This window comes from Aythya ferina, assembly GCF_964211825.1.
Source record: "Aythya ferina genome assembly, chromosome: 23".
In the NCBI taxonomy this organism is placed as follows: Eukaryota; Metazoa; Chordata; class Aves; order Anseriformes; family Anatidae; genus Aythya; species Aythya ferina.
Window position 1 is genome coordinate 6,836,569 of NC_140321.1, and position 24,287 is coordinate 6,860,855.

The 24,287-nt window shown below is 60.9% G+C and overlaps 3 protein-coding genes across 7 annotated transcripts in view; 1 reads left to right on the plus strand and 2 right to left on the minus strand.

The window, feature by feature from the left end:
• Positions 1-2,386: 2,386 nt before the first annotated feature.
• Positions 2,387-9,719, plus strand: PCGF2 (polycomb group ring finger 2). 2 transcript variants are annotated; one of them, XM_084496538.1, is made up of 10 exons: positions 2,387-2,507; positions 5,101-5,240; positions 5,433-5,529; positions 7,227-7,282; positions 7,516-7,566; positions 7,648-7,756; positions 8,034-8,082; positions 8,254-8,352; positions 8,669-8,749; positions 9,175-9,719. In XM_084496538.1, the coding sequence occupies exons 2-10, from the start codon at positions 5,129-5,131 to the stop codon at positions 9,505-9,507; spliced, it is 987 nt and encodes a 328-aa protein (XP_084352664.1). In that variant the 5' UTR covers positions 2,387-2,507; positions 5,101-5,128; the 3' UTR covers positions 9,508-9,719. The 2 variants fall into 2 exon arrangements, with proteins under 2 accessions (XP_084352664.1, XP_084352665.1); XM_084496539.1 differs by having other exon boundaries at positions 8,257-8,352.
• A 1,619-nt stretch (positions 9,720-11,338) lies between these two features.
• CISD3 (CDGSH iron sulfur domain 3) lies at positions 11,339-12,254 on the minus strand. The gene is made up of 2 exons (XM_084496540.1): positions 12,036-12,254; positions 11,339-11,792 (listed from the first exon to the last, which is right to left on the minus strand). The coding sequence occupies exons 1-2, from the start codon at positions 12,228-12,230 to the stop codon at positions 11,622-11,624; spliced, it is 366 nt and encodes a 121-aa protein (XP_084352666.1). The 5' UTR covers positions 12,231-12,254; the 3' UTR covers positions 11,339-11,621.
• Positions 12,255-15,335: 3,081 nt separating this feature from the next.
• Positions 15,336-24,287, minus strand: part of MLLT6 (MLLT6, PHD finger containing) — a 44,728-nt gene continuing 35,776 nt past the window's right edge. For all 4 annotated transcript variants that reach the window (XM_084496542.1, XM_084496541.1, XM_084496543.1 and 1 more), the window contains 8 exons: positions 23,717-23,783; positions 23,258-23,400; positions 22,787-22,975; positions 22,505-22,593; positions 21,749-22,104; positions 21,504-21,612; positions 19,654-20,034; positions 15,336-18,809 (listed from right to left, as the gene is read on the minus strand). In XM_084496542.1, the coding sequence (XP_084352668.1) occupies positions 18,765-18,809; positions 19,654-20,034; positions 21,504-21,612; positions 21,749-22,104; positions 22,505-22,593; positions 22,787-22,975; positions 23,258-23,400; positions 23,717-23,783 (1,379 nt within the window). In that variant the 3' untranslated portion in view covers positions 15,336-18,764. The remainder of the gene's footprint in view (positions 18,810-19,653; positions 20,035-21,503; positions 21,613-21,748; positions 22,105-22,504; positions 22,594-22,786; positions 22,976-23,257; positions 23,401-23,716; positions 23,784-24,287) is intronic.

Below are 24,287 nucleotides of genomic sequence, written 5' to 3' on the forward strand. Positions count from 1 at the left end.
GAGCAGAGCAGCCCGCCTGCTTTCAATGAAAACCTCCGGCCCGTGCAGGCCCTGCTCAGGGACCGAGCCCTGGAGGCTCAGCCTGTCCCGTGCCTGTTGTATTTTTAAAGAGTTTTCCATTGTAAAAGGTTTCTTGTGGGAATGAAGTCAGAGGCCACATTGTGCCTGGCAGGAACGAGCCACGCGCTGGGGAGAGGAGCACCAAAACCAGACGGGAATCAAAGGCAGATTTCGGCAGAGGCCCGGGGGCGCTCGGGTGGTACCCGGGAGGTGATGCCCATGGGGCACCTCTGCCCTTCGTGCTGTCAGACCTGGATGGGAGCAGAAATCCTCATCCCCAGCCCTGGCACTGCTGGGCTTGGCGGTGGGAGCGTTGTTTGTGGCTCTGAGCTGGAGGCACCGGGGGTCTGCCTGGCACTGCCTCGCGCCCTGCATCAAAACACCAATGACGTTATTTTGGGTACGAAAATAAAATCAGGGCAGGCAGGGAACATAAATAGATTTTACAAGACTTTGTAGGAGAGGAGAACTCCAGCAATGCAGAGCCTGGACCCCCTTCAGCTTTTTTTTTTTTTTGAAACAAAATACAGGCTCTGGGTGGAAACGCTTCCAAGTCTCTGCCTGGGGCAGGGGGCAGAGGCTGAGCAGAAATGTTCGTGCTCAGCCTCTGACCCGGGGAAGCTTCCCCCTGGAGTGAGCTGTGACCCCTCGGGGGGCACGGGGGGCACCTCCTGGCCCTTCACAGCCTGTCCCGGTCCATCTCGGCCCTGTCCAAGGGCAAGGAGCTGCCGGACACCGGCTGCCCCCTCCCTGGTGCTGCGGGGGAGCAGGGAAAGGCCCCTGGGGGCTTTGCAAAATTAAAATCCCCCCCCTTCCCGGCGCTGGGCTCCGCCGGGTTGGACTCGGGTGGGGAGGGGGGAAAAAAATAAAAAATGGAGTGAAATAGGAAAAGGTGCGGCCCGTCCCTGGGTGGGCTCGAACCACCAACCTTTCGGTTAACAGCCGAACGCGCTAACCGATTGCGCCACAGAGACCGCGCTGGGGAACAGCGCTGCGCCCGCCGCCCTGAGCCAGAGCGCCCCGGGAGCGCCCCGGCGGCACCCACAGGGGGCACCCAGGGGGAGCACCCAGAGGGAGCACCCACAGGGAGCACCCACCCGGGAACAGCCACTGGGAGCACCCATCCATGGGAGCACCCACAGGGAGCACCCATAAGGAGCACCCACATGGAGCACCCACACCGGGAACATCCATCCTGGGAGCACCCACTGAGAGCACCCAGCCCTGGGAGCACCCACTGGGAGCATCCACCGGGAGCACCCACCCCGAGAATACCCACCCGGGGAGCACCCAGCCCTGGAACACCCATCCATGAGAGCACCCACCCGGGAATATCCACCCTGGGAGCACCCAGCCCCGGGAGCACCCAGCCCCGGGAGCACCCATAGGGAGCACCCACCCGGGAACGAGCACCCCCCGGGAGCACCCACCCCGGGATGGGGACACGCGTGGGACATCGGGGCTGGCCGGAGCCTCCCCCCGCGCCCATTCCCTCTTTTCTCTCTTTATTTCCCGGGGTTTCTTTTTATTTTTTCTTCTTCTTTCCCTGCCTTTCCCCCCCCCCTTTTCTTTTTTCCCCCCGTTTCTATTTTCCGCCTTTTCCTTTCTTCCCTTCCCTCCTTTTCCATTTTCCCTCTCCTCCCCCTTTTATTCCCCTTTTTATTCCCATTTTTCCCTTCTCTTTCCCATCCTCTCCCCTCTGGCCCCGCCGAGCACCGACCGCCGGCGGCCCCGGGAAGGTCCCGCAGGTCCCGAAGGGGGGTCCCAGGGGGGTTCCGGGGGGGGGTCCCGGGGCTCTCCCCGGGCGGTGCCTCCGGGGTGGGGGGCGCGGGGAGCGCTCGGTGCTGCGGGGCTGGGCACCCCCACCCCGGCCCGGCTTTGGGGCCCATTCCGGCGCATTTGGGGCAATTTTCTTTTCTCCCCGAGCACTGGGGGGGGGGTCGCACAGAATGGGGGGGTCACAGCGAGGGGGGTTGGAAGCACCGGGGCCGTTCGCAGGCACCGAGGCACCGCCGCGCCCGGGTCCCCCGGGGGGCGCAGGGGGGGCCCTGTCCCGGTGCCCCCCCCCTCGGAGGCAGGGCCGGGGGAGTGGGGGGGGGCAACGAGGGACCGAGAACGGGGCCCCCCCCTCCCCGCAACACCCCCAAAGGAATGAGATCACGTGCGGCGGGGCGGGGCCTGGCGGCGGCTGGAGGAGGGAAAAAAAAAAATAAAAAAAAAAAAAAAAAAAAGAGGAGGAAAAAAAATAAAAAAAAAAAAAGGAGGAGGAAGGGAGGGAAAGAGGAGAAAAAAAAAAAAAAAAAGAGAGAGAGAGGAAAAAAAAAAGAAAAAAAAAAAAAAAAAAGGGCCCCGGCCGCAGCGCCGCGCCTGAGCCCAGCCGCGCCGCGCCGAGCCCAGCCGGGGGCAGCGCAGCGGAGGGGCGGCCGCGGTGCCCCCGCCGCCACCAGGTAGGGACGGGGCCCCGGGCCCCCCCCCGCCGGGCCCCGCCGCCCCCCCCCCCCCCCCCGCCGGGCCCCCCCCCCCCATCGCCCTTTTCTCTCCGCGTTCAAGATGGCCGATGGATGGCCGCCTCCCCCCGCTTTGTGCCGCCGTCGGCCCGGGGGGGCGGCCACCCCCCCCTCCACCACCACCACCCTCCGGTGGACCCCCCCCCCCATCACCGGGTACCGGTGACAGCCCCAGGGCCCCCCCCCCCGGGCGGGCTGTCAGCCGGCGCCGAGCACAAAGGGGCACCGGGGGCTCCCCGCCGCCGCCGCCGCCCCCTCCCCGGGCCCCAAACGCCCCCCCCCGGGCACCGAGCAGCGGGGGGGGGGGGCGTGGAGCGCGTGCCCGTGGCCGTGCCCTGCGCGTGCCCGTGCCCGGGGGTGTCCCGGTTCCCGTCCCGTCGCGGGCCGGGGGCTGTGCCCGTGCGCGCCCCCGCGTGTCCGTGCCCCCCCCCCAAAAAAACCCGGCCCGTTCCGCCCCGCGGTGGCTGCCCCGTGCCGGTGTCACCCCCCCCCCGCGGCCGTGCCGGGACCCCGGGAGGGGCGGGGGTCCCGTCGGGGGGCCGCGGGGGCTCCGCTGCCGCCGGGAGGGCGAGGGCAGCGCCGGGGTTGGGGGGGGGGTCCCGCGGGCAGGGGGCGGCCGGGAGGCTCCAAGTTAGCGGTGACTTTGAAACGCCCTTCCCCAGGCGGGGGTTTTGGGGAGGGGGGCGCCGTGCCCGGCCACCGCCCACGGAGACAAAAGACCCCGAGAGCCGGGACCCGGGGGGGGGGAAGAAACCCGGGGGGGGGGGCGCGATCCCGGGGTAGGCAGCGGGAACCGCTCCGCCAGCACCGGGCAGGGTCCGGGGGGGGGGGTCCGGGGCTTTGTTAGCCCCCGCGGCAGGAAATCGCGGCTGTTACCACCCGGGTTTATTAAAACCGGTTTGCGCCGGTGGCTCAGGCTCCCCCCCCCCCACCACCTCCCGGCCCCCCCCTCCCGGGGAGACCCGGGCCGCCATTGGCGGCTGCAAGTACCAAAAACATCGAAACCCACCCAAAACGCAGCCCTGGGCAGCTGCGCGCCCCCCGTCCCACTTGGCGTTCCCCGGGCTGGGGGGAGAAGGAGGCTGCCGGCGCCCCCCCCCCCTTACCTGGGGCTGCAGGGGTCGAGGGCACCTGCCCGAGGGCAGCCGGGGGCAGGGCACCCGCGTGTCCCCTGGGGGTGGCACCCGGGGGTCCCCTGGGGGTGCCCAGCGCCGACCCCCGGGGTTTGGAGCTGCCCGCCCGCCCCGGTGCCCCCAGCCCTGCTGCCAGCCCCCCCCCGGGGCTCCGCTTGTCCCCGTGCTGGGGCAGCTGCAGTGCCCTTGTGGTCCCCGTCCCCGCAGCGTCCCCATCGCTGTCCCCACGGCGTCCCCGTGCACCTGCCTCCGGGGACCCTGCGCGGAAACCCAGAAGCCTGGAGCACGAGGAGGGGGCGGCACGCGGGGCGGCTTCCCCAGGACACGCGCCTGACACAGCCCCGGCCTTGCACACGCAGCCCCCTCTGCACCCCATTTTCTCCCTGGGCACAGGATTTGCCCCAAACCCATCCCCATACGGCAGCGGTTGTGGTGCTGGCGGGGTTGCACGGTATTTTTTGGGGGGTGTTGGGGTGCTTGTGAGGGGCCTGGCTCGGTGTTGGCACTGCTGCAAGCCCAGTGCACGGGGGGGGCACAGGTGTGTGCGTGTGCCTCCAGCTGCGTGCACGTGGGGCTGTGCAGGGGGGGGCCCCGTGTGCGTACCCGGGGGGGGCCGTGCGCCGCCGGCACACCCTGGCGCTGCCACCGCTCTGCCCACGCTCATTGACACAAACCCGGGGCTTGTTCTCCCCTCTCCCCGCCTCGGCTGGTTGTAATAAGGTTCTGGCTCCGCTCCAGGTATCGGGGTTGCCGTAGAAACAGGAAAACTGCAGCGATTTTGGGGCCCGGCTCCTCCAGCTCCCATCGTAGGGTCCGGAGCAGGCAGGGGAGAGCGCAGGCAGCGACTCCCCGTGGCCCCCGTGTTGGTGGGGGCACAATGCCTGCACCCCGAGGCCCCGTGTGCACACCTGGCCTTGCACACTCAGCTTTGCACACCTGGCTGTGCACACCCAGCCTTGCACACTCGGCCGTGCACGCTCAGCCCTCCCCAGGTGCCCGCGTGCGCTCCTGGCCGCGGGCAGGTGGCCGGCCCCAAACCCCTGGAGTTTCTATAGAAACCACGAGGCGGTGGCTGGAAATGCCATTTTCACCGAACGCACCCAAAATACGCTCGTGCGTGCGGGTGTGTGCGCGTGCACGTGTGTGTCTGTGTGTGCACAGCCCGGGGAGCTGCAGGCAGGACCCGCTCGGGGACCAGGACATGCGAACTTGCATCCAAGGGAGCTGGGTGGGGGCTGCGTGGGGCTGTGCGTGGGGGCTGCTCCTGCCCCCCAGGGCTGTGGGGTGCGGGGTTGGGGCAGCCCCAGCACCCCCAGGCTGGATTTGTCCCTCGGAGGCTGTAGTGGGTCCTGCGGGTCCCGGCCTGGCACCGAGCGGCTGTTTTGGGGATTTCCCTCCAGGGAGGATCCGCCGCGGCGCTGCTCCAAGATGCACAGGACCACCAGGATAAAGATCACCGAGCTCAACCCCCACCTGATGTGCGCCTTGTGCGGCGGCTACTTCATAGACGCCACCACCATCGTGGAGTGCCTGCACTCCTGTGAGTGTCCCAGCCCCGCTGCACCCATGGGTGCCCCGGGCCGGCCGTGCCCAAGCCGCAGCGGGGCTGTGGCCAGGGGCAGCAGGGTCCTGCTCTGTGTCAGTGCGTGGTGTGGGGCTGGTGTTTTGTTTTTTGTTTTTTGTTTTTTTTTCCCCCCCTCCCCGTTTGCTCAGGTCTCGTCTCTCCCTGCAGTCTGCAAAACCTGCATCGTGCGCTACCTGGAGACCAACAAGTACTGCCCCATGTGTGATGTCCAGGTGCACAAAACCAGGCCCCTCCTCAGCATCAGGTGAGCAGGGGGGGGGCTCCGAGCCCACTACCAAGGGATCGGCACCGGGGGTGTCCCCCCCAGGAGAGGCTGCCCGGGTGCCTGCAGGGGTTGCCCCTCACCACCCCCGCTGTGACCTGCGGCCACCCGTGCGCTGCGCCCCGTGGGGACGGTGCCGTGGCCCTGAGGGGGCACCGGGGGGGCTGGTGGCGGTGCAGGTGAAGCCGTGCCCGTGGCACAGGGGCTTCGTGCCAGCCCGCGCCTGGCTGGGGACGCAGACACGTCCCATCGGGGCGGAATTGGCTCTGCAGGTGGTTGGCATAGAAACCGTGAAAGGCTGCAATACATCACTGGGCGCTTTTTTTTTTTTTTTTCCTCCCTCCTCCTCCTTTTTTTTTTAGCCTCTTCCATGTAAATCCGTTTCTGTAGTAACACTTTTTCCGCTTTATGTTTTTTTTTTTTTCTGGTTCACTATGAAATATTTACACTCCGGCTCCCACGGCTCCCTCACCGAACCCCCCCCCGCCTGTGCGCAGACGGGAACACGGCACAGGGGCCGTGGCAGCCCCGAGCCCAGCCATCGAGGGTCCCCTTGGTACCCCACTTGCCCCCGGCCACCCTCATTTGGGCGATTTGGGGCCAAGGGGGTGAATCACAGCACCGATGGGTGCTGGGCGTGATGCTGAGCGTGCCCGGGGTGCTGCCCGCCTGTGCCCCCCGGTGCGGCCACGCCGGGCTGAGAGGGGTTGACTCATGCAGCAGCAGCGGCCGGCTGGTAATTAAGCTGCCAATCAAGCAGCAGAGGTTGCTTTTTCATTAGCTTGCTGTAAATTATAAAGCAAATTCTCTGGGTATGTATTATAAATAAAATCACAGCGGGGCCTTGTGAACCGGAGTGACATCACCGAGGAATTAGGGATGAAAGACGTGGTTAGGCTAAAAATAATATGTGAATAGCTGCTATGGTCATTTGTTTTCCTTTAAAATAAAGGCCTTATTATTAAAGTGGAAATAATTGCAGATATAATTTACTTTTCACCATTCCCACTGCTCTTGCTTTGTTTTGGAGATTTTTTTATTCAGCTTTTAAAGGCTGCCAAGGGCCCTGCCTGCAGCGAGACGGAGCCCAAGGCCTTGAGCAAAGCCCCAGCCCCGGGGTTGGTGCTGAGGCTGGGACCTGAGCTCCCCCTGCTCGAGTGCTTTTGGAGATCTTACCTGGGGGTGCTCAGATTTAACCAAAAAAACTCACTTTGGTTTGTAACAGCTCGCATTTGGCTCTGTCCTGCCATGTGTACGGCAGGGGGAACGCAAAGCCTCGGCCGTGAGCTGCGTCTGAGCCCAGCGATAAAACGAGATGCAAATTAAAACTTGCAGAAACATTTTGCTGATCTTAGATTTTTTATTTTTTTTTGCAAGTTCTTTGTGTGTTTTTGTAATAGTTTTGACTACTGAAACGGATCCTGGCCCCAAAATGATGCTGTCATCATCCTCGGCAATTACGAGGATTTTTGAGATGTTTTCTTTCTTTTTCCAGGGTTAACCCTTTGGGGGGGTGCAGGGGGAGCTGGGCTTGCCGAGCTCCAGGCCCAGAGCTGCTCCTGCAGGGCAGGGCTGAGCTATTGCTGCAGGACGGGCGCCAGAATTTGGGATTTTTCATGGAGGGAGACGTCCCAATCCGGCTGATTTTTCTCTCTCTTTTCCTTTTTGTTTCCCCCCAGGTCAGACAAAACCCTCCAGGATATCGTGTACAAGCTGGTCCCAGGGCTTTTCAAAGGTACGGGCACGGACGGTTATAACTGAGGGAGAAAGAACGGGTTTGGGGTTGGTTTTAAATCCATCCCACCCCTTGGGGAGCCTGGTCCCCAAGCTGCGTGCCACCTGCGTGCACTGATCCCTGGTGACAGTGACAGGGTCCGGGCGGTGGGTCCGGGGTCTGTGCCCCCCCTGCTCCTCTCCCCCTGCCCCGTGCTGGGTTTTCCTTCACCTTCCTCCCCCCTTCTTTTGCAGACGAGATGAAGAGGCGGCGTGACTTCTACGCGGCCTACCCCATGGCCGAGGGTGAGTGGCAGCCCGGGGGGCGCCCCCGGCCCCGCTCGGCCCCCGACCGCAGCTCAGCCTCCCCCTCCTCCTGCCCCCCAGTTCCCAACGGCTCCAACGAGGATCGTGGGGAAGTCTCCGAGCAGGACAAGGGGAACCTGGCGGACGACGAGATCGTCAGCCTGTCCATAGAGTTCTACGAAGGGACGAGGTAACCGCTGCCTGGGCTGGGGTCTGGCTTTGGGACAGGGGGGCAGCAGCCAGCACCCCCTGCCCCACACCCCGTCCCCTATCTCCCATGGGTGCTGCGGCCCTGGGCTCCCACCCACCCAGCGGAGTCCGAGGCTGCGGCATCCCCGGCACCAGGGGCGGCCTCCAAGGGGGTTGTGGTGATGGGAGCAGTGGTTCTGAGGGGTTGGGGCACTGACTTCTCCTTCCTTCTTTCTTCTCCTGCGACTTTGTCCTGCATTTGCTTTCCTGCCCCCCAGGGAGGAGAAGAAAGGGACCATCGAGAACGGGGACCTGGAGAAGGACAAGGTGAGCGCGTGGGGCCCAGGCACGGGGAGCTCCATGCGCAGCCTCATCGGGATGGTGGGGGGACAGGGGGGCGCCCCCAGGCCGTCTGCTGAGGGGGGTGGGAGCTGCCCCCACCCACGGGTGGGCTCTCAGCGATGTCTCTCCCTTGCCCCCCCCTTGCTGTGTCCCCAGAAGAACGGGGTGCGGTTCCTGCGCTGTCCCGCCGCGATGACGGTCATGCACCTGGCCAAGTTCCTCCGCAACAAGATGGACGTTCCCAGCAAGTACAAGGTGGGCACGAGCCCCCCGCGGGGTGTGCGGGTCCGGGGGGGGCCGTCCCGTGTCGCATCCCCTGCCGGCAGCGTGCCCGGCTTCTCCCCTGTTCCCAAATATCGCGGCAGCCCGGGGTTTGCATTGGTGGCAGGTGAGTGCTGGGCAGGATCCGTCCCTGCTGGCCCATCCTTGCAGCCTCAAGGACCAGGATTTTTTACATCAGCTGTGGGTTTGCTCTGGCTGCGGGCAAGAAGGGCGCTGGGAGCCCCAGCAGGCCCTATTCAGCAAAACCCCGATGTCCCCTTGGTGGCTCTGATGCTGTCCTCTGTGCCAGGTGGAAGTCCTCTACGAAGACGAACCCCTGCGGGAGTATTACACCCTGATGGACATCGCCTACATCTACCCCTGGAGGAGGGTAAGCGCAGCCGCCCCCTTCCCCGCCGCGGGCTGCAGCTGCCAGGGCTTCTCTTGGAGAAAAGCTTGGAAAAGTGCTCCTTGAGGTGAAGGCACATGGCGCTGGAAAACTTAAAAAAATGGAAAACCTAACAATTGGAAAACTTTAAAAATGGAAAATCGAGTAATTGGAAAACTTAACAATTGGGAAACTTAACAATTGGAAAACTTAAAAAATGGAAAGCCTAACAATTGGAAGACCTACCAATTGGAAACCTTAGCCATTGGAAAATGTAACAATTGGAAAACTTAAAAAATGGAGCATCTACAAAAAAATTAACCCCCCAGATGCCTCCCTGCCTTAGGGAGGTTTTTCCTGGAGGCCAGCTCCCACCCGCAGCTCCTGGGGGGCCCACGGGTGCTCTCCTGCCCCTCTCCCCCCTGCAGAACGGGCCCCTGCCGCTGAAATACCGCGTCCAGCCTGCCTGCAAGCGGCTCAAGCTGTCCCAGCCGGCCACCTCCGAGTGCACCAACACCAGCGGCGCCTCCGAGTGCGAGTCGGTCAGCGACAAAGCTCACAGCCCCGCCACGCTGCCCGCCACCTCGTCCTCGCTGCCCAGCCCCGGGACGCCGTCCCACGGCTCCCCCAGCTCCACCGCCGGCAGCGGCCCCGGCCCCGCACTCAACGGCTCCTCCTCGAACTGCCACCCGCTGCCCCCCGCCGCCAGCCGGTGCCGTAAAACGACTGTCAATGGCAGCACGGCCTCCGCCTTGACCTAAAAAGGGGAAAAACACCACCAGAAACCAACAAAAACCAACAAAACAGGGACGCCTGGCTGGGTTTTATATATCTATATATATTATATATATACATATATAAATATATATGTGTACATAGGGAGAAAAAAATTATACATACTTATTTTCTATTGATTGACCAGATTAATTTAAAATGCAAATAAGACACATAAATGTGGTTGAATATTTTTAAATGCTTTTTTTTCTTTTCTTTTTTTTTTTTTTTTAATTTTTAACTTATGGAAGCTGCATGCCGGAGCTGGGAGCCACGCAGGCGCCACCGCCTGCCCTGCTCATTCTCTCTAATGCTTTTCCCTTCTCCTCCCCACCCCTCTCCCCTCGTGCCCGCTCGGAGAGAGACGGGGCGGCGAGCAGGGCCTGCAGGACGCACAGGTAAGGGCTAAGCACAGGTAAGGGCCAAGCACAGAAGCCAAAAACTGCCCCCGGCTGCCTCGGCTCCGCTGGGCTCTGGCAGCGGAGGGGGAGCTGCTCCGTGTCCGCGTGCCCCCAGCCCCGCTGTGCCCTGAGTTTTTTGGTTTTTTTTTTGCTTTTCCGTGGGTTTTCTTTTTGCACCAGGCTCAGTAACGTGGTGCCCGCAGCCAGCTGGTGCCGATGGCCGCTTGCTGGCACCGAGCATCCCTTGCTGGTGTTGCCCACCCTGCTTTGCCTTGCCATGCACGTTTCTGTTTCTTTTGTGCTTTCCCTGTGTGGTCTCTGGACGTTGTTTCAGGCTCTGATCTAGCAAAGCCTTACACAGACGCCTCCCTTTCTGCACAGTAAGTAGTTTCTTTTTTTATTCCCAGCTAAAAAAACTACACTTGGGCCCTGATGCTGAAGGGCCAGCCGTACCGGGGGGGTTTAGGAGTACAAGCCCCAGTGAATATTGGATTTTTCCTTGCCAAGGGAGCTGCCACCTCCCTGGGTGCGCCTGTGGCCAGGCAGCTACATGGTGGGGGCAGCACCCAGCCAGGGGGACACGGGGCCAGGAGCTGCCTGCACCCATGGGACCCCTGCGCCACCAGCCCCCTGGCAAACGTCCACAGCTTCGCCACATTTCAGAGCTTTTTTCCCCTCTGTCCTTCCCACCCTTTCCTCCTGCCCCCACATTGGATTTTAAAATAAAAAATAAAAAAAATGACTACAGTGCCTTTAGCCAGGAGGCTCGGTGAGGGGAAGCGTGGGAAGGCGCTGCTGGTTCGGGCAGGAGCCGCGCAGCACCGGCACCGCGCGCTCCGGGGAGGGGACCAACTTCACAGCCACAAAAAAAAAAAAAAAAGCACAGGAGCCCCAGGGAGCGCAGACCCTGGGGGTTCATCTCCCCTCTCACCTCGCTGGGGAGGGGGGACGAGTGACAAAAACCAAGCAAGTGCCTGCAGCGCCCGGACAGCAGCCGGCAGCGGCACGGTGAGAACCAAAGGAAAGCGGCACGGGAATTGCGTGGACAGCCCGGCTCCAAAGGTCAGGACCGGGGGGGTGTTCCTGTTGTGTTCTGTGTGTTTTTAAGCAGCACACCCCCAGCACGGACTCGGAGGCACCTTTGCTGTAGCACAGCCCCGGGCTCCCCGCCTGCGGGTGCTGGGGACAGGCCCCGGTTGTTTCTTGGCTCTTCCCCATCCCCGGCTGGGGCTCGAAGCGTGTGGGGGGGGCTGCGTTCGTCTCGGTTTTGGCACCCCTTTTCTTGTAAATAGGCTAAAATGGACTGAGGGAGGCAGCTGCAGCGCCTCGGTCTGGGGGGTTTGTGTGGGGTCTGGGGGGGGTTGTTTTTGTTTCGTTTTTTTTTCCTATATGGTACAAAACCAAACTGCTCTGTATGTTTGCATCCTGTACGGCGTTTTAATGTCCTGTAAGATACTCTGATGCCCATATATCGTTATTGGTTAAACATTTGTATAACGACAGCTTTGTACATGGAATAAATGCTGCAGATTGCCAGTCACCCGGCTGCGTCTGAGGGACCCAGCTCCTGGGAGGGGGGGGGGAGTGAGTGGTGCCCCCCAGCTCCCTGCTGCTCCCAGTCCCGGGGTGGGGGGGGGTGGGTTTCGTTTCCCGGCCTCCGTGACCCCCGTCGGGGCCGAGTTTCCGCAGCGGGGCCGTGCTCAGGGCCGGGGGCCGGGGGGGGCCGCCTGCTCCCGGTGGCTGCCGTCGCAGAAGGGGGGGGTGCGGGTGCGTTTGCAGGCGCACAGCGGGGCCGCCCCGTCTGCCTCGGCCGTGAAACGCAGCGGGGACACGCCGGGGGCCGCCGTCCGGTGCGAGCCGTCGCAGAAAGGCTGCGGGGGACAAGGGGGAAGGGGACGCGCTGAGGAGGGGGGGTCCCGCTGCTGCCCCCGCCCCGAGCGGCCCCGAGGGACCCCGCGTCTCGTCTCGTCCCCCACCCCCCCACCTCCCCAGCTCCCCGCTGTCGCGACCCCGCGCTGTGTATGGGGACATTGGGGGGGTCAAAGGGGGATGGAGGGGATTTGGGGGGAATCGGGGGGGTCGCGGGGGCTCCCTCCCCCCGCCCCGAGCCCGACCTGCGTCTTGCTGTGCCCGCAGGAGCACCACGCGTATTTCTTCCCCGCCTTCAGCTCCACCACCAGCGGCTGCGGGGGGGCGGAGGAGGGGGCGGAGGGGGCAGAGGAGAGCGCGGGGCTGAGCAGAGCCCCCGGGGGGGCCCGAGCCCGGCCCCCGAGCAGCACCCGCAGCGTGACCGCCCCCAGCCGCAGCATGGCCCCAGCGCCCCCCCCCGGGCACCCCCCCGGCCGGCTCCGCCTCGCCCCGCCCCGCCGGAAGAGACCGGGGGGGCAGGGGGAGGGACATTGAGTTCCCCCCCCCTTTCCTTTTTTTTTTTTTTTCCTTTTTTTCCTTTTTTTTTTTTTTCCTTTTTTTCCTTTTTTCCTTTTTTTTTTTCCTTTTTTTTTCCTTTTTTCCTTTTTTTCCTTTTTTCCTTTTTTTCCTCGCCTTTTTTTTTTTTTTTTTTTTTTTTTTTTTTTAACGTTTAACCCCTGGGGGACGCCGCTCTGCTGCCAGCCGCCGTGATTGAGCCCCCGCAGACGGCCGCAACCGCGGGGAGGGGGGGCGCGATCACGATCGGGTCCGGGGGTGCTGCTGCTGTTCCCCCCCCCCCCCGGGGGCACCCAGCACCTTCACTACCTGTGGGCTTGCAGGAGGGAGCTGCAAGGGGGGAGCCTGTGCGGGCAGCGAGGGGAGAAATGGGGGCAAGGGGGAGCAGCCGTGCCTGGTCCGAGCCCTGAGCGCAGCACCAGGGGGCTCCAGCCACGAGCCCCGTCCTGGCAGCAGCTGCAGCTCCACGGCGATGCCCCGGTTTTGGGAGGGGATTTTCTGTACCGAGGGTTCTCACGTAAAACCCCCGGAGCTAAAGCAAAAGCTCCGCCTGCCCTCACTGCCCCTGCACAGCTGCGAGCGCCCTGCTGGGCACGGAGAGCCACGGCTGGAGCTGGGCTTCGTCCATCAGCGCTGTCAGAAGGACCAGAAGGGCAGCAGCTGTGCTAGCAGGCTTACAAGCTCTCTGGCTGCCTCTGCTCTCCCGTCCCAAGAAGCTTCCCTGCAGGACTGAAGCCCTGCGGACACCCAGGAGCCTTGGCCCCATGGGTCCTGCAGAGCCAGCGTCCCTTCTGCAGGCAGATCGAAGCGTGGGAGAGCTGGCTCCTGAGCAGATTCCTCCTCCGTGCCTCTTCTTCTCCACCTGGAAAAATGGGTGAGGAGGGGACACCTCTGAGCTGCTGCTGTGAGTTACCATTGAGATTATTGCTGCCTCCCCCCTGGCCGTGAAGGTGACATCCGCAGCCTTCACAACTCCACGAGCACAGGAGAGGCACCAGGGACACATTCAGCTCCCCGCCTCAAGGCTTTTTTGATCACAGGCACTTGATTATTTTTACTTACGTGGGCTTAAGAAACCGCACGGCGCAGCATATATCAAGGGCAACAGTAAATAAGAGAGCAGCGTGAGCTGCCAGCCCTGAAACGTGCTGGGCTGGGAGAGAGCCCTTGAACAAACCGCCTGGGGCACAGCGGTGCCTGCTCAGCCCCATCGGGCTGGAATTGGACGGACGATGCAGGTGTCTTTAAGTGCAAACATAAAACAGAGCGATGCCCTTATCACCATCTGGTGTAGAGGTGTGCAAACAAACCCGGCTTTAACTTGAAAGGCTTTGGGAGCAGCCGGCGTTGCTGCTCTGTGCAGCTGGCCCCTGACGCAGCCGTGGCTGCGCTCCCCTTTGGAGAGGAGAGGGATGTTTAGACCAACTGATGGGCTTGTGCTGAGCAGAGAAGCCCCCCGGCACATGTCCCTGTCTCCAGGCCTGTGCAGCAGGAGAGCATCTGCATCCTGAGCCAATCCTCCGGTCACGCGAAACAACTGCAGCCTGTTCTGAGCTCCCGAGGGACCCGCTCCACCACCGCAGCGGCCCGCGGCCCCGCTTGCTTCAGGCATGTCGGTCACCCCTCACCCTGCCAACTGGCCTGAACATTTCACCCCGAAGAGTATGATATCAGCTGCTTGGTATGTCCCCCCTGGAGTCCTCTACCGAGCACACGAGAAGACCTCGTCTATGTCTGTGTTGTCTTTGGTAGGCAGCCAAGGGGCTCGAGCCATCTGCATCCATACGCTCTGCAGGGACAGCGCCGGAGTCGGAACCAGCCCCAGCCAGCCAGGGCAGCCGGTTTGTGGCTACAGCACGCCTGCCAGTGTAGAAACAGGGGAAAAAATGAGGCTCCGTGGTGTCCAGGACCGAGACAGCCACTGTGTGTACAAGAGCCACGTCTGGTGACACTGGTGAGTGGCTGGGAGAGACCAGCGGCAGAGCCTGTAGGAGCTGTAGAAGAGAGGGGCTTTGCATGGGATTGCTTGGACAGATACATTTCATGCACCTGCTGTAGATATATTTCTCCCATTATCCTGGTCCAAGAAGATGCCACGACCTGCTTATCCGTCACAGAACCACAGAACAAAGCTCAGTGCCATCCTTTCTTGCCTCTCCAGCCCCCTCCTTGCAAAACAGGAACAGAAATGCTACCGAGAGCTAAGCAGTGGAAAGAGAAGAACCATGCCAGGAACAAACCAACCCAACGCTGCAGAAATAGTCAGCTTCTTTGTGCTTCAGGGCTCCAAGAAACACAGCAGAACTGGATCTGGGCCCCTGGTGCTCCACGAGCAGCCCCCGTGCCTCCCTCCCAGCCTGTGCTCTGGCACTGAGCGCCCGCACGCTGCCTGCCAGCTCCCCAGCGGGTTTCCTCCTGCACTGGGCTCCTCTCCCACCACTTCCACACCAAAGGACCGAAGCAGAAACACTGCATTTCCTTCCAGCCTGAGAAACCAGAAGACGAGTTCCTCAGCTAGCATAAGCCGCTCTCCGCCCTCAGCAACCCCTTACATCGGTGGGGATCTGCTCCAGGCCCGGCGGTTCTGGGCACCAAGAGGAGGCTTTGCAGCTACCGGCCACAGCAGAGAGCAACCGAGTCCTCAGATGCAGGCATCAAACCTGCTTCTCCCTCCAAGTAACTCCTACAATGACCCAAAGCCTTCGATGGTCCAACTCTGCAAGCCCAGGCTTTGTGTGGCAAACTCTGCCTCGCGACGTGCAAGGCCAGCAGAGAGGCAGAAACCCTGCCCGTGCACCTCAGCCCCGCGGACAGCACAGCGCCCAGGTGGGGGTTCATCACCCAGACCTCATTCTTTTTTCAATGCCGAAACCCTAACTGCATTAAAAAGTCTTGGATGTTAATATTAATATTATTTATTATAATAAAGAACAGTCAAGCAGCGTGAAAAAAATATATCTTAGCTACATTACCTTAAATTGCCAAAAATATACACATTTTTCTCTTTTATTTAATAAAAAACAAATCAAAACAAAAAAGACACATGCAACATACTAAATGAGACATTAGCATCAAAACGGGTAAAGAAACGTACCCCAGTGCAACTGAAACACAGATAATCTTTAGCTTTTATTTCTCTTTCCCCTGCTCCTCCTTTCCAGATGCGGGTGCTTGGTGGCGGCCCTCTGGCAGCGACCCTCCTGCTCCCCTCGGGCTGCCAAAGGCACCTTTGGCTCTGGGGCAGGTCGAGGCGATTTGACGAGGAAGAGCACGCTTCAAAGGGACCGGGCGCCTTTGGAAGAGGTCGGAGAAATGTGTAAGTGCTATCTGAACGCCTCTTCCCCCCCTCGTCAGCTCCAGCCTCATCCTCGCGGGTCCCGGAGAGCGGCTTCGCGCTCCAACCAGCGCCACAAGCGAAGGCAGGGACGTGCCCAGCAGGAGCAGGGACCCAGGACCGCAGCATAGCTCAGCCCCTCCTGCTTTTAGCAGAGATCCTGTCTACGAACACAGTCCTCGAATTCAGTCCTCGATTTCCAACCGGGTGGGCTCCCCGGGTGTCTTCCCAGCAGCATTGCAGGGCTCGTGCGGCGCGTTCCAGCCCCGACTGCGCACTCACCTTCCTCACGTACCTCTCGCTGACCCCCTGCCACCTTTCTGCTGTCACCCAGGGATTTGGGCACCATCCCACTGATCTGAACAAGGTTTCTATTTGTTCTAGGAGCCAGCTTGCTCTGGGGACAGCCGTTAACCAGCCTCCCCTCCTCCATCCCCTCTGCTCCCGCTCCCAGCTCGTTAATCCCAGGGCGTGAAATGCGGTTAAATTTTGGAACAGTTTGACCAGGCCTGGACACGACGTCAGGTCCTGGTGGTTCCCGAGCAGTCTGAAGGCTGCGCTGCTGGTAAGCACGACAGCACAACAGGTGGCAACTCGAGTTTGGGATCTTCCAGAAAAAAAAATAATAATAATAAAAAAAAAATGGAAAAAAAAAAAAAAAAAAAGAAATAGAACATAACTCAAACCCAGACAAACCCAGCTGGGCAAGCAGCTGGCTGGCAGCTATCACATCTGCAGATTTAAGAGCCGCTGCTGTACCCCCAGCCCTCCTGTCCGTCATCCCACTGACCCAGACCTGCGCTCGTCGCTGGGCCCAGCCGCTCCTGACTCCCACGGACCTGGTGCACGGAGGTTGGCAGGTCTGGGCCTCACCTGCCTGCAGCCATCACACACACACACGGGGCACGGCAGGGCTGAATTTAGCACGGCAGGCTCGGAATTGGCTGTGGAACTGATGCTCGCAGAGGAGCGGGGGCACAGCGTGGCTGTTTGGGGAGGAGGGAATAAAAAAAAGTGCAAGCACATGACTGTGCCAGGGGAAATTTCAGGGATGGGGAGCCAGGATTGGAGTCAAACCATTTGAAGCTGAAATATCTCATTCACATTTTGTAAGGATTGGGTTGACGGATGGGGGCATGGCTCAGCCCACAACACGACGGCTGGGGATGGGGAGCATCAGCAGGAGCCACGCTTCAGCTGCTCCTCGCTAGGCTGCAGAGACCAGGAGGGAGGGAAGGAGACTTTTTTTTTCCTGTATTTTCACTTTTAGCTGCCATCTGCATCTTGCCAATAGCTTCTTAACCTTGTTAAAACATTAGCTTTTCTGTATTAAAAAAAATTATATATATATAATATATATATTTCTGAGCAGACAGCAGTGTTCTGCCCAGTTCACAGAACGAGAGGCTGAGATCAAAAAGGTTCTTCCTCTTGTTTTAGCCTTACCCAGCCATTGTGGTGATAATCCTCCAAACAAAAGTAACAAAACAAAAAAGGATGAAAGATTTAGCAGATGAGTTTTGCCTATCACAAGCTTCCCTATTACTATCAGCACAGCCCCACTGCTGACAAATTTGAATAGTGCAAACCAGTTAGGGGCAGTGGGAATGTGCTGAAAAATGGTTGTTAAGGTCTGACAGTTATTATTATTTTTTTTTTTTAAGACCCTCAGAGTTTCTGTTTGCTGGAGTCTTCGCGCCTGCCCCCACCCACCAGAGCTCTGCATTTAGCCAGGGGATGAGGCAAAGGGGCACGCGTACGTTTGACGTAGAAGTTCCCCTTCCCTCGGGGCAGCCCCACCTGTCCTTCAATCAATCCATCGCATCCCAGCTCAGAGGAAGCCGCTGCCTTTGCTGAGGTTCCAGGCTGCAAGACGGAGGAGTTAAGGTCAAGAGGTGGAAAACAGCGAAGGGTCTGATGTCCCAGCTTGGGAGGTTGTCCCATTGCTCGGAGATCCCTTTTCTCAAGTGCCCAAGACCAGTGGAAGAACGTTGGTAGGTTTTTCTTGTTTTTCTTGTTTTTCTTTTCTTTTTTTTTTTTTTTTTTGCCAGACTGGAATGATTTGTGGTGGGTAAGGATGAACAGGTACCAGATCTGGGACTGTCTTTTCCACACACACACATTTCTATCGCCCAGCTTAGCCTAGGAAACAAGTGCCAGGTTCAAATGCACCTTCTGAAGTTGGCTACGGTAAGGGTAATACTGGCTACGGCCCCTTTTTGCATGCTGAAATTTTAGGCTTTGGAAATCTTGGAAGTAGACTGAAAGACGGCAGGAGGAGCAGGAGTGTGCTTTTCACGGGAAACGTACAGCACCGACCCAACAGCAGCTTGTGAGCAGACGTGGCAATGTCCTTTAAAGAAGTTGGTGGCTTTCACCTCCCCAAGCACCGATCCTTCCCCATCGCTCCACCACTCGTGTCTTTTCAGGCTGGGTACGGATCCAGCTGGCGTGCAGGGGCATCGTACGATGGCTACAGAGACAACAGCATCCTAAGAGCCCAGCAGATGAGAAGCAGTTGAGAAACCTCAGCTGCAGGGGGCTTCTTCTCAGCCTCCCCATCTGGGCGAAGCAGACCACGCGGGCACTGCCACCACGTCCCACTTCCCCAGCCGCGGCACATCCAGGGCTGCCTCCGAGGGCACTGCCAGATTCCTCTGCACCGTGCCGAAAAGAGTCCTCAGCAGAGGGGCCTCCCTCCACCGAGGTCTTGGCCAAGGGTGCTCGATGGTCTCTAGTGCCTCGGCCTGGGGGCTACACGCACGTACACACACGCTTGCACTCCCGGCAGGCAGCTGGTGTTAGCTCTCCTCCACTCTGCGTGGAAACACAGCTTCACTTTGATCATGTGTGGCACAGCCCAGCGCGGCAGGCTGCCCCCCGCCTTCGCTCCTCCCGATGCCAGGGCTTGGTCAGAGACGTGCTGTCTTCCAAAGCACCTCTTGGCATTGCCCAGCGGCAGGAAATGCTTCTTGGAAGCCTTGTGCTCATTGCTCTAACAGTATCAAAGTTGCTGACTGTGGAAAGCCACATTCCCCTGGCTGAGAGGAGTTGGCTGCTGGTTTGTTCGGGGTGAGGGGGGAGCTTAGCCCTTGTCCTGGGTAAGAGGAGCTCCCTTTTCATTCATGCTCTTTAAAAAACAAACAGAAAAAGAGACGCAGAGGAGACAGGTATCAGTACTGGACAGGCAGCGACACGAGGGGGCAGAAGCAGATAGCTCTGCTGTGCTGCTGACCTGGCCCTGCTCACCGCGACCTCTCGGGCGCCACCGAGATCATCGGAGACACGGGAGCCCCAGGCTTCCCCTCTGCCCGGTTCAGGCCAAACAGGCCCCTCGTCCCTGGCCTTTGGCTCCTAAGTGTCTCCAGCCAGGACTGGACCTTCTGGGAACTGGTACGGGCCAGGGGAGGATGAAGGACAGGCAAAAGTACCACACCATCAGTCCCTAGACGCTGGTGTTCCAGGACAAGGGTGCTTTACGGAGAGGCTGCAGACCTCTCCGCACCTCCACCACCTCTCCTCTCAGGTGCGAGATTCCTTCTAAACCCCGGGTTTCAACATGCAGTCACCTTTACATCTCATCACGAGGCCCTAATAGGGCCAGCACTGCAAGGGGCACGCTGCCCGTCCAAGTCTTAGGGTCAACGGAGACAAATCTACGGCCTGCCTCTGCCTCGCTCCCGCAGCAGGTCTGGTGTGTGTCTGCGCCCGCGTGCACACAGGGAAGGGCACCCCGGGAGCTCTGTGCCTACCTCACCCTGCCTGGGCCTTACAGAAGTCCACGGAGGTCGGATCAGGCCGTGACACGGGCTAGTGAGGGATGGAGCAAAGCCAGTGGAGGATTCTGGCTCTGCTGCCTACGCGGTGCCCTCGTTCCCCCGTTAACTGCAGCGCAGACTGCCTCTCCCCGGGTCTGCACAGCGCCTAGCACCACGAGCTCACTGGGGTTAGGGTAGCGCTAGCAGCATACGCACCGTTCCTTTTGGGGTGTTGCCATCAGCCTGCAGGTTGAGAAACGGGTTAGTCTGTGCTGTAAGGACAGGTGGGATGCCTGTCCCCGAAGCCATGAGGCTGTTCCCAGGAGCGCTGAGTGGCGGGGTGGCCTGCGGAGCCAGGAGGGCATTGCTAGGGTTGAGCTGCTGGGGGGAGAGGGAGGCCATGAGGGAGCTGCTGCTGGGGGGCGCCTGGGGGGCCGAGGTCATCAGGGCGCTGGTGCTGGAGTGCAGGAGGGGGGCAGAGGTGGCCGCCAGGAGGCTGCTCATGGACAGCTGGGACGAGCTCGTCATCTGCAGCCGCTGCAGCTCCCTCTTCTGCTGGATTTGCTGCATCATCTGGAACACCAGGGCCTGCTGCTCCTGCAGGGAAGGGCGAGAAGAGCCGTCAGGGGAGGGACAAAGGGCTCGGGAAGAGGTGACACCTAACGCAAAGGAGCCAGGAGCCAGAGCAGCACGCTCTGCCCCAGGCACTGCAACTGGCAGCGCAGAGGAAGTCCCCTTCCTCATTTATCTACAGGTAGAGAGAGGAACAGCCTGTGAAGTTCATTAGCACGCCGTGCTTCTGCCCTGCCCAGCCCCACTGCTTCCTGAAGCGTGGGATTAGCTGACCCTCACTGAGACACCTGCAGGCACACCGATCTACTCAGCCCTTTCCAAACAACTGATCCGTGGATTTTAAATCTGGGGTATACACTGACCTGGATTTCTGTGCTGGCTGCTGTTTTTTTGTTGTTTTTTTTTTTTTTTTTTTTTTCCTCAGTCTGCCCTGCTTCACAGCTCAGCCCTGTCCCACAGGGTCGGTGCAGGTGAGCAGGACGGGGGGATGAGGGCCACGGCTCACCTGCGCCCAGAGGGACGCCCTCAAATCCCACCAAATTGCGGAAATCACTATGGCAACCATCGACCGAAACGGCAGGCTGAGGGCTGACATTGTTTCCATACCCATAGGGATGCAGCTGATGACACGGTGACATCAGCCGCTGAAAAGAGAAGCCTTTTGAAATTTGCTTTTCCTCGGTTATAAATAGCCTGACCCAGAAACCTATCCCAAACACTGGGCCACGTCCAAGGGAGATATAAATGTGCACGGCTTCATTGACGGCGTTAGCGCTGCCATGCAGCTCCGCCGCAGGGGAGGGACAGCGCCGAGGTTTCTGCAGGGTGAGTGAATGCAGCTCTCAGGGGCTTGTTTACCATCCGCCTGTGCAGCCTTTCCCACAGCAGCCTGCAATGGGGCTGCCTGATCCTTTTTCTGACCCCAAAGTCCTCGTCCACCTCCACAAGTCCTCCTGCCACCTCTCGTTCTCTTTGCCAATGTGCCCAGGCACACTCACGAGCCTCAGGGCTCAGTAATTTGGTGTTTATCTCGTCCTAAACTCGAGCAGTGTCCTCAAGCAAGTTCCTTCTCTCCTGTGAGCCTCAGCACATCTGCAAGCCCCGAGCTCGGTGCTCTCGTGGCAGCAGGAGCAGACATGATTTGCATTCAGAGATGTCTGGAGGAGGTAACAGCACTCCTGATTTTACGGAGGCTTAGCGTTACCACGTTCTCACACCCTCGGGATGTGGGAAACCCAGATTAAATTTTTTCCTTTGTACGAAAAATTGCAAATCCCCATCTCCCCCCTCCAGGAGGTGCCGCACCTTCCTGCCTAAAGCTTTTCTTCTCACTGCACCCACCGCAGCCCCGAGACAGGGGAAGAGCACGTGACGCCGCAGCCCCCTGGGCAAGGGGGGTCGTGTGTAGGAGGGAGCCGTACTTTCTGCTCCCTGCTCCGAGGCTTTCTCATTAAACAGTTCATCAGATAAAAGGTGCCAGCAGGCACACTTACCGGATTAAGCGGTTGAGAAGTCAGGAGCTGCTGGAGCTGCTGGAGCTGCTGTTCGTGTTGGTGCAAGACGTGCCGCTGCTGCTCTGTCAGGGGACTCAGGCTGGGCACGCTGCGAGGGGAGCAGGGCAGGGAAAATCAGCACGGCCCGCCTTGGTCCTGTACACACAGGGCCTCCCTCCCTCCCTCCCGGTGCTAAGCTTCTGATGGAGAGGGCAGGGCCGTCCCCGCGAGCTCCCCGTCCTCACCTGCTCAGGCTGGTGGAGAGCTGCAAGGTCGGAGGCCCGCTCGCCTGCGTCAGCGCGCTCGGAGGCTGGGCGGCCTGAGCTCCGTTCAGATTCCCCAGGATCCCGTTGATGGGCATCTGCTGGCCTCCTGCCAGGGTCCCCATCAGGCCGTCCACCATGGGCACCGTGGAGAGGCTGTGGCTGGCCGTGGTGCCTCCCCCCAGCCCGCTGCCTGCCACCCTGGCCAGGCCATTCACCTGCTGCACCCCGGGCAGGGGTAGCGAGGCAGGACTCTGCTGCAGCATGGGCAGGGGTGGAGGAGTGCTGTGGAAGGACAGGGAAGAGCTGCTCCTGCTGGGGCAACCTGAATGAGGGTCCTGGGGGAGAAACGGACATAAGAGCATCGGACTGGGGCAGCTTGTGAAAGGTCAGCTCAGCTCCAGGGGGGGCTCTGGACAGGAGCTGGAGGTGGGAAGGGGGGCTGTGAGTGCAGGTGTATGCTCAGAGAGGTCCCAGAGCTCAGGCGTACTTTGCTGGATGTCTGCAAGCGCAGCCAGAATAACCTAGAAGCATTCTCGCCTCTTGCTCTCAGGCTCAGCTCCCCTCAGCACTGAGATAAACCGAAGAGCGGCCACTCCAGAGAAAGAAAGCTGATTTCTGGGCCTTCACTACTCGGATTTATGAGCTGGACATCACGTCAGAGCACTGGACTGCACTGCTCTGGTCCCGCCCCAGGTCCCTTTCCCAGCTGGCTGGGGGAGGCGGTGGCCCCTGTACCTCAGAGGAAGTGGAGAGCGAGTTCTCGATCCCAAAGCTGTTCTTGCACGGCGGGCTCTTGCTGATGCTCAGGGAGTCGTTGTTGCAGACTGGAAGGAGGAAAGAAGTGAGAACGGAGTCAGGGGTGGAGCCTGACGTTGCCACAGCAATGGCAAGGGAGAGCGCTTCCATCAGCGGCTGCAGCGAGATAAATGGGTCAGATCCTCCCTGCCACGACCCCCCCTGCCCACCCCGGAGCACTGCTAGGAATGGCACGGGGTGACACTTCCCACTGCCCCTCACCGTTGGCAGGCAGGATGTACTGGGCCTGGCTGCCCGGGCCGTTGCTGCTGGTCACCACCGGGAAAGGGACGGAGAGCTGCACGTTGAGGAGCTGCAGGCGTTCCTTCTTGGCTGTCAGCGTCATGATCTGCTCCTGAAGCCGCTGGTTCTCCTTCTGCAGCGAGTGCAGGGCTTTGAGCATCTCTACAACTGCAGGGAACGGAAGAAGGGAAAGGAGACGGGGTTGGGGGAGAGGATGGGGGGCAGAGGGAAGAGGAGAAGGGGGACCACACAGGGGTACCGCAATTAGACCACGCTGGGGGATGAGACTGACCTGCAGATCACAGCCCCGCTGCCAGCTACCCCCCCATGGCCCAGGCTAACGCTTTGTCCCCAGCCTGGCTCCTCTGCCGTGGGCAAAATCCCAGCTGGCTCTGCCAAAACCACGCACAAGGACCTCTCCTCCCGCAGCCCGTGCCCCCAGCGACTCACTGTTTACGCCGGCTTCCCCATTGCCCTGCTTCTCCAGAAGCTGCTCGATGTTTGGGGTGGCCTGGGGAACATTCTCCAGCTGCCCGCTGCTGCTGCAGGACACCGTCTGGTCAAAGAGGGTCGGCAGGCTGCTGATGGGGGACCTGGGGAGGCAGGGGGGGGGGATGTCAGCGACGCTTCCCTTAGTCTGCACCCGCACCCTGCTCCCTTCTCCTGCATCTCCTCTGCCTGGGAGCGGCCGCGTCCCTCCCAGCCTCCATCTCCTCGGCTCCGCTCCAGGGCAGCCCTCCATCCCCGTTCACCCCGATATCGGCCGAGCATCCTGCCTCCCCCCATCCCTTCTGCCCCTCTCCTTACCCCAGGAGGAGGAAAGATGCTCCGTGCGTCCCCCCCCACCCTCTCCCCAGCTGCTTTCCGCGCTCCCCGGGGCGCGGCGGAGGGCTCCTGAAGGACACTCACATGGACGAGAGACTCTCCTGGGGCGACGTCCCTCGGCAGCCAAAACTGCAGTCCTCCAGGTCGGGCTCTGCGTGGGGAGAGGGACAGGAGGGGGCTCAGCGGCGGCCGCTGCCGGCAGGTGCCCGGCAGCCGGGGGTGGGCGCCCGCTAGAGGGGAGCACGGAGCAGCCCGGCCGCCCGCATGCGCCCCCGCCGCCCGGGGGAGGCGACAGAGGAGGGGCCGCGTGTCCTCGCGTGTCCCCGCGGTCCCCCCCCGCCTCTGCGGGCCTGCGGCTGGGCTGCTGCCCCCCTCCCCGACCCCCCCTTGGCAGCAGGAGCCTTTCCCTTTAGCCGCAAGGCGGGGGGGATGCGCGATGGCTGAGCCGCAGGATGGATCCCGTGCGCCCTGGTGCGCCTCTCCAAGGTGCCACCGCAGCGCCGTGCCTTCAGCATCCTTCCCCTGCGCCCCAGCGTTTCCAGGTGCTCTGCTCCTCTCTGAGGTGCTTAAAGAAGTGTCCAGGAGCCACCCCTATGGCCACCCCTCTGTCCTACAGAGCACCGCAGTGCCAGGGATGGAGCTGCTGAGCGTGTGC

What these genes read in the sequence shown, in the direction of transcription:
- CISD3 (XM_084496540.1), bottom strand. Translation starts at nt 12,230, where the DNA reads ATGCTGCGGCTGGGGGCGGTCACGCTGCGGGTGCTGCTCGGGGGCCGG. An exon ending in GCGGGCACAGCAAGACGCAG is followed by an intron (nt 11,793 to 12,035) that starts GTCGGGCTCGGG and finishes TGTCCCCCGCAG; the next exon opens with CCTTTCTGCGACGGCTCGCA.
- PCGF2 (XM_084496538.1), top strand. Translation starts at nt 5,129, where the DNA reads ATGCACAGGACCACCAGGATAAAGATCACCGAGCTCAACCCCCACCTG. An exon ending in GGTCCCAGGGCTTTTCAAAG is followed by an intron (nt 7,283 to 7,515) that starts GTACGGGCACGG and finishes CTTCTTTTGCAG; the next exon opens with ACGAGATGAAGAGGCGGCGT. An exon ending in GGCCTACCCCATGGCCGAGG is followed by an intron (nt 7,567 to 7,647) that starts GTGAGTGGCAGC and finishes CCTGCCCCCCAG; the next exon opens with TTCCCAACGGCTCCAACGAG.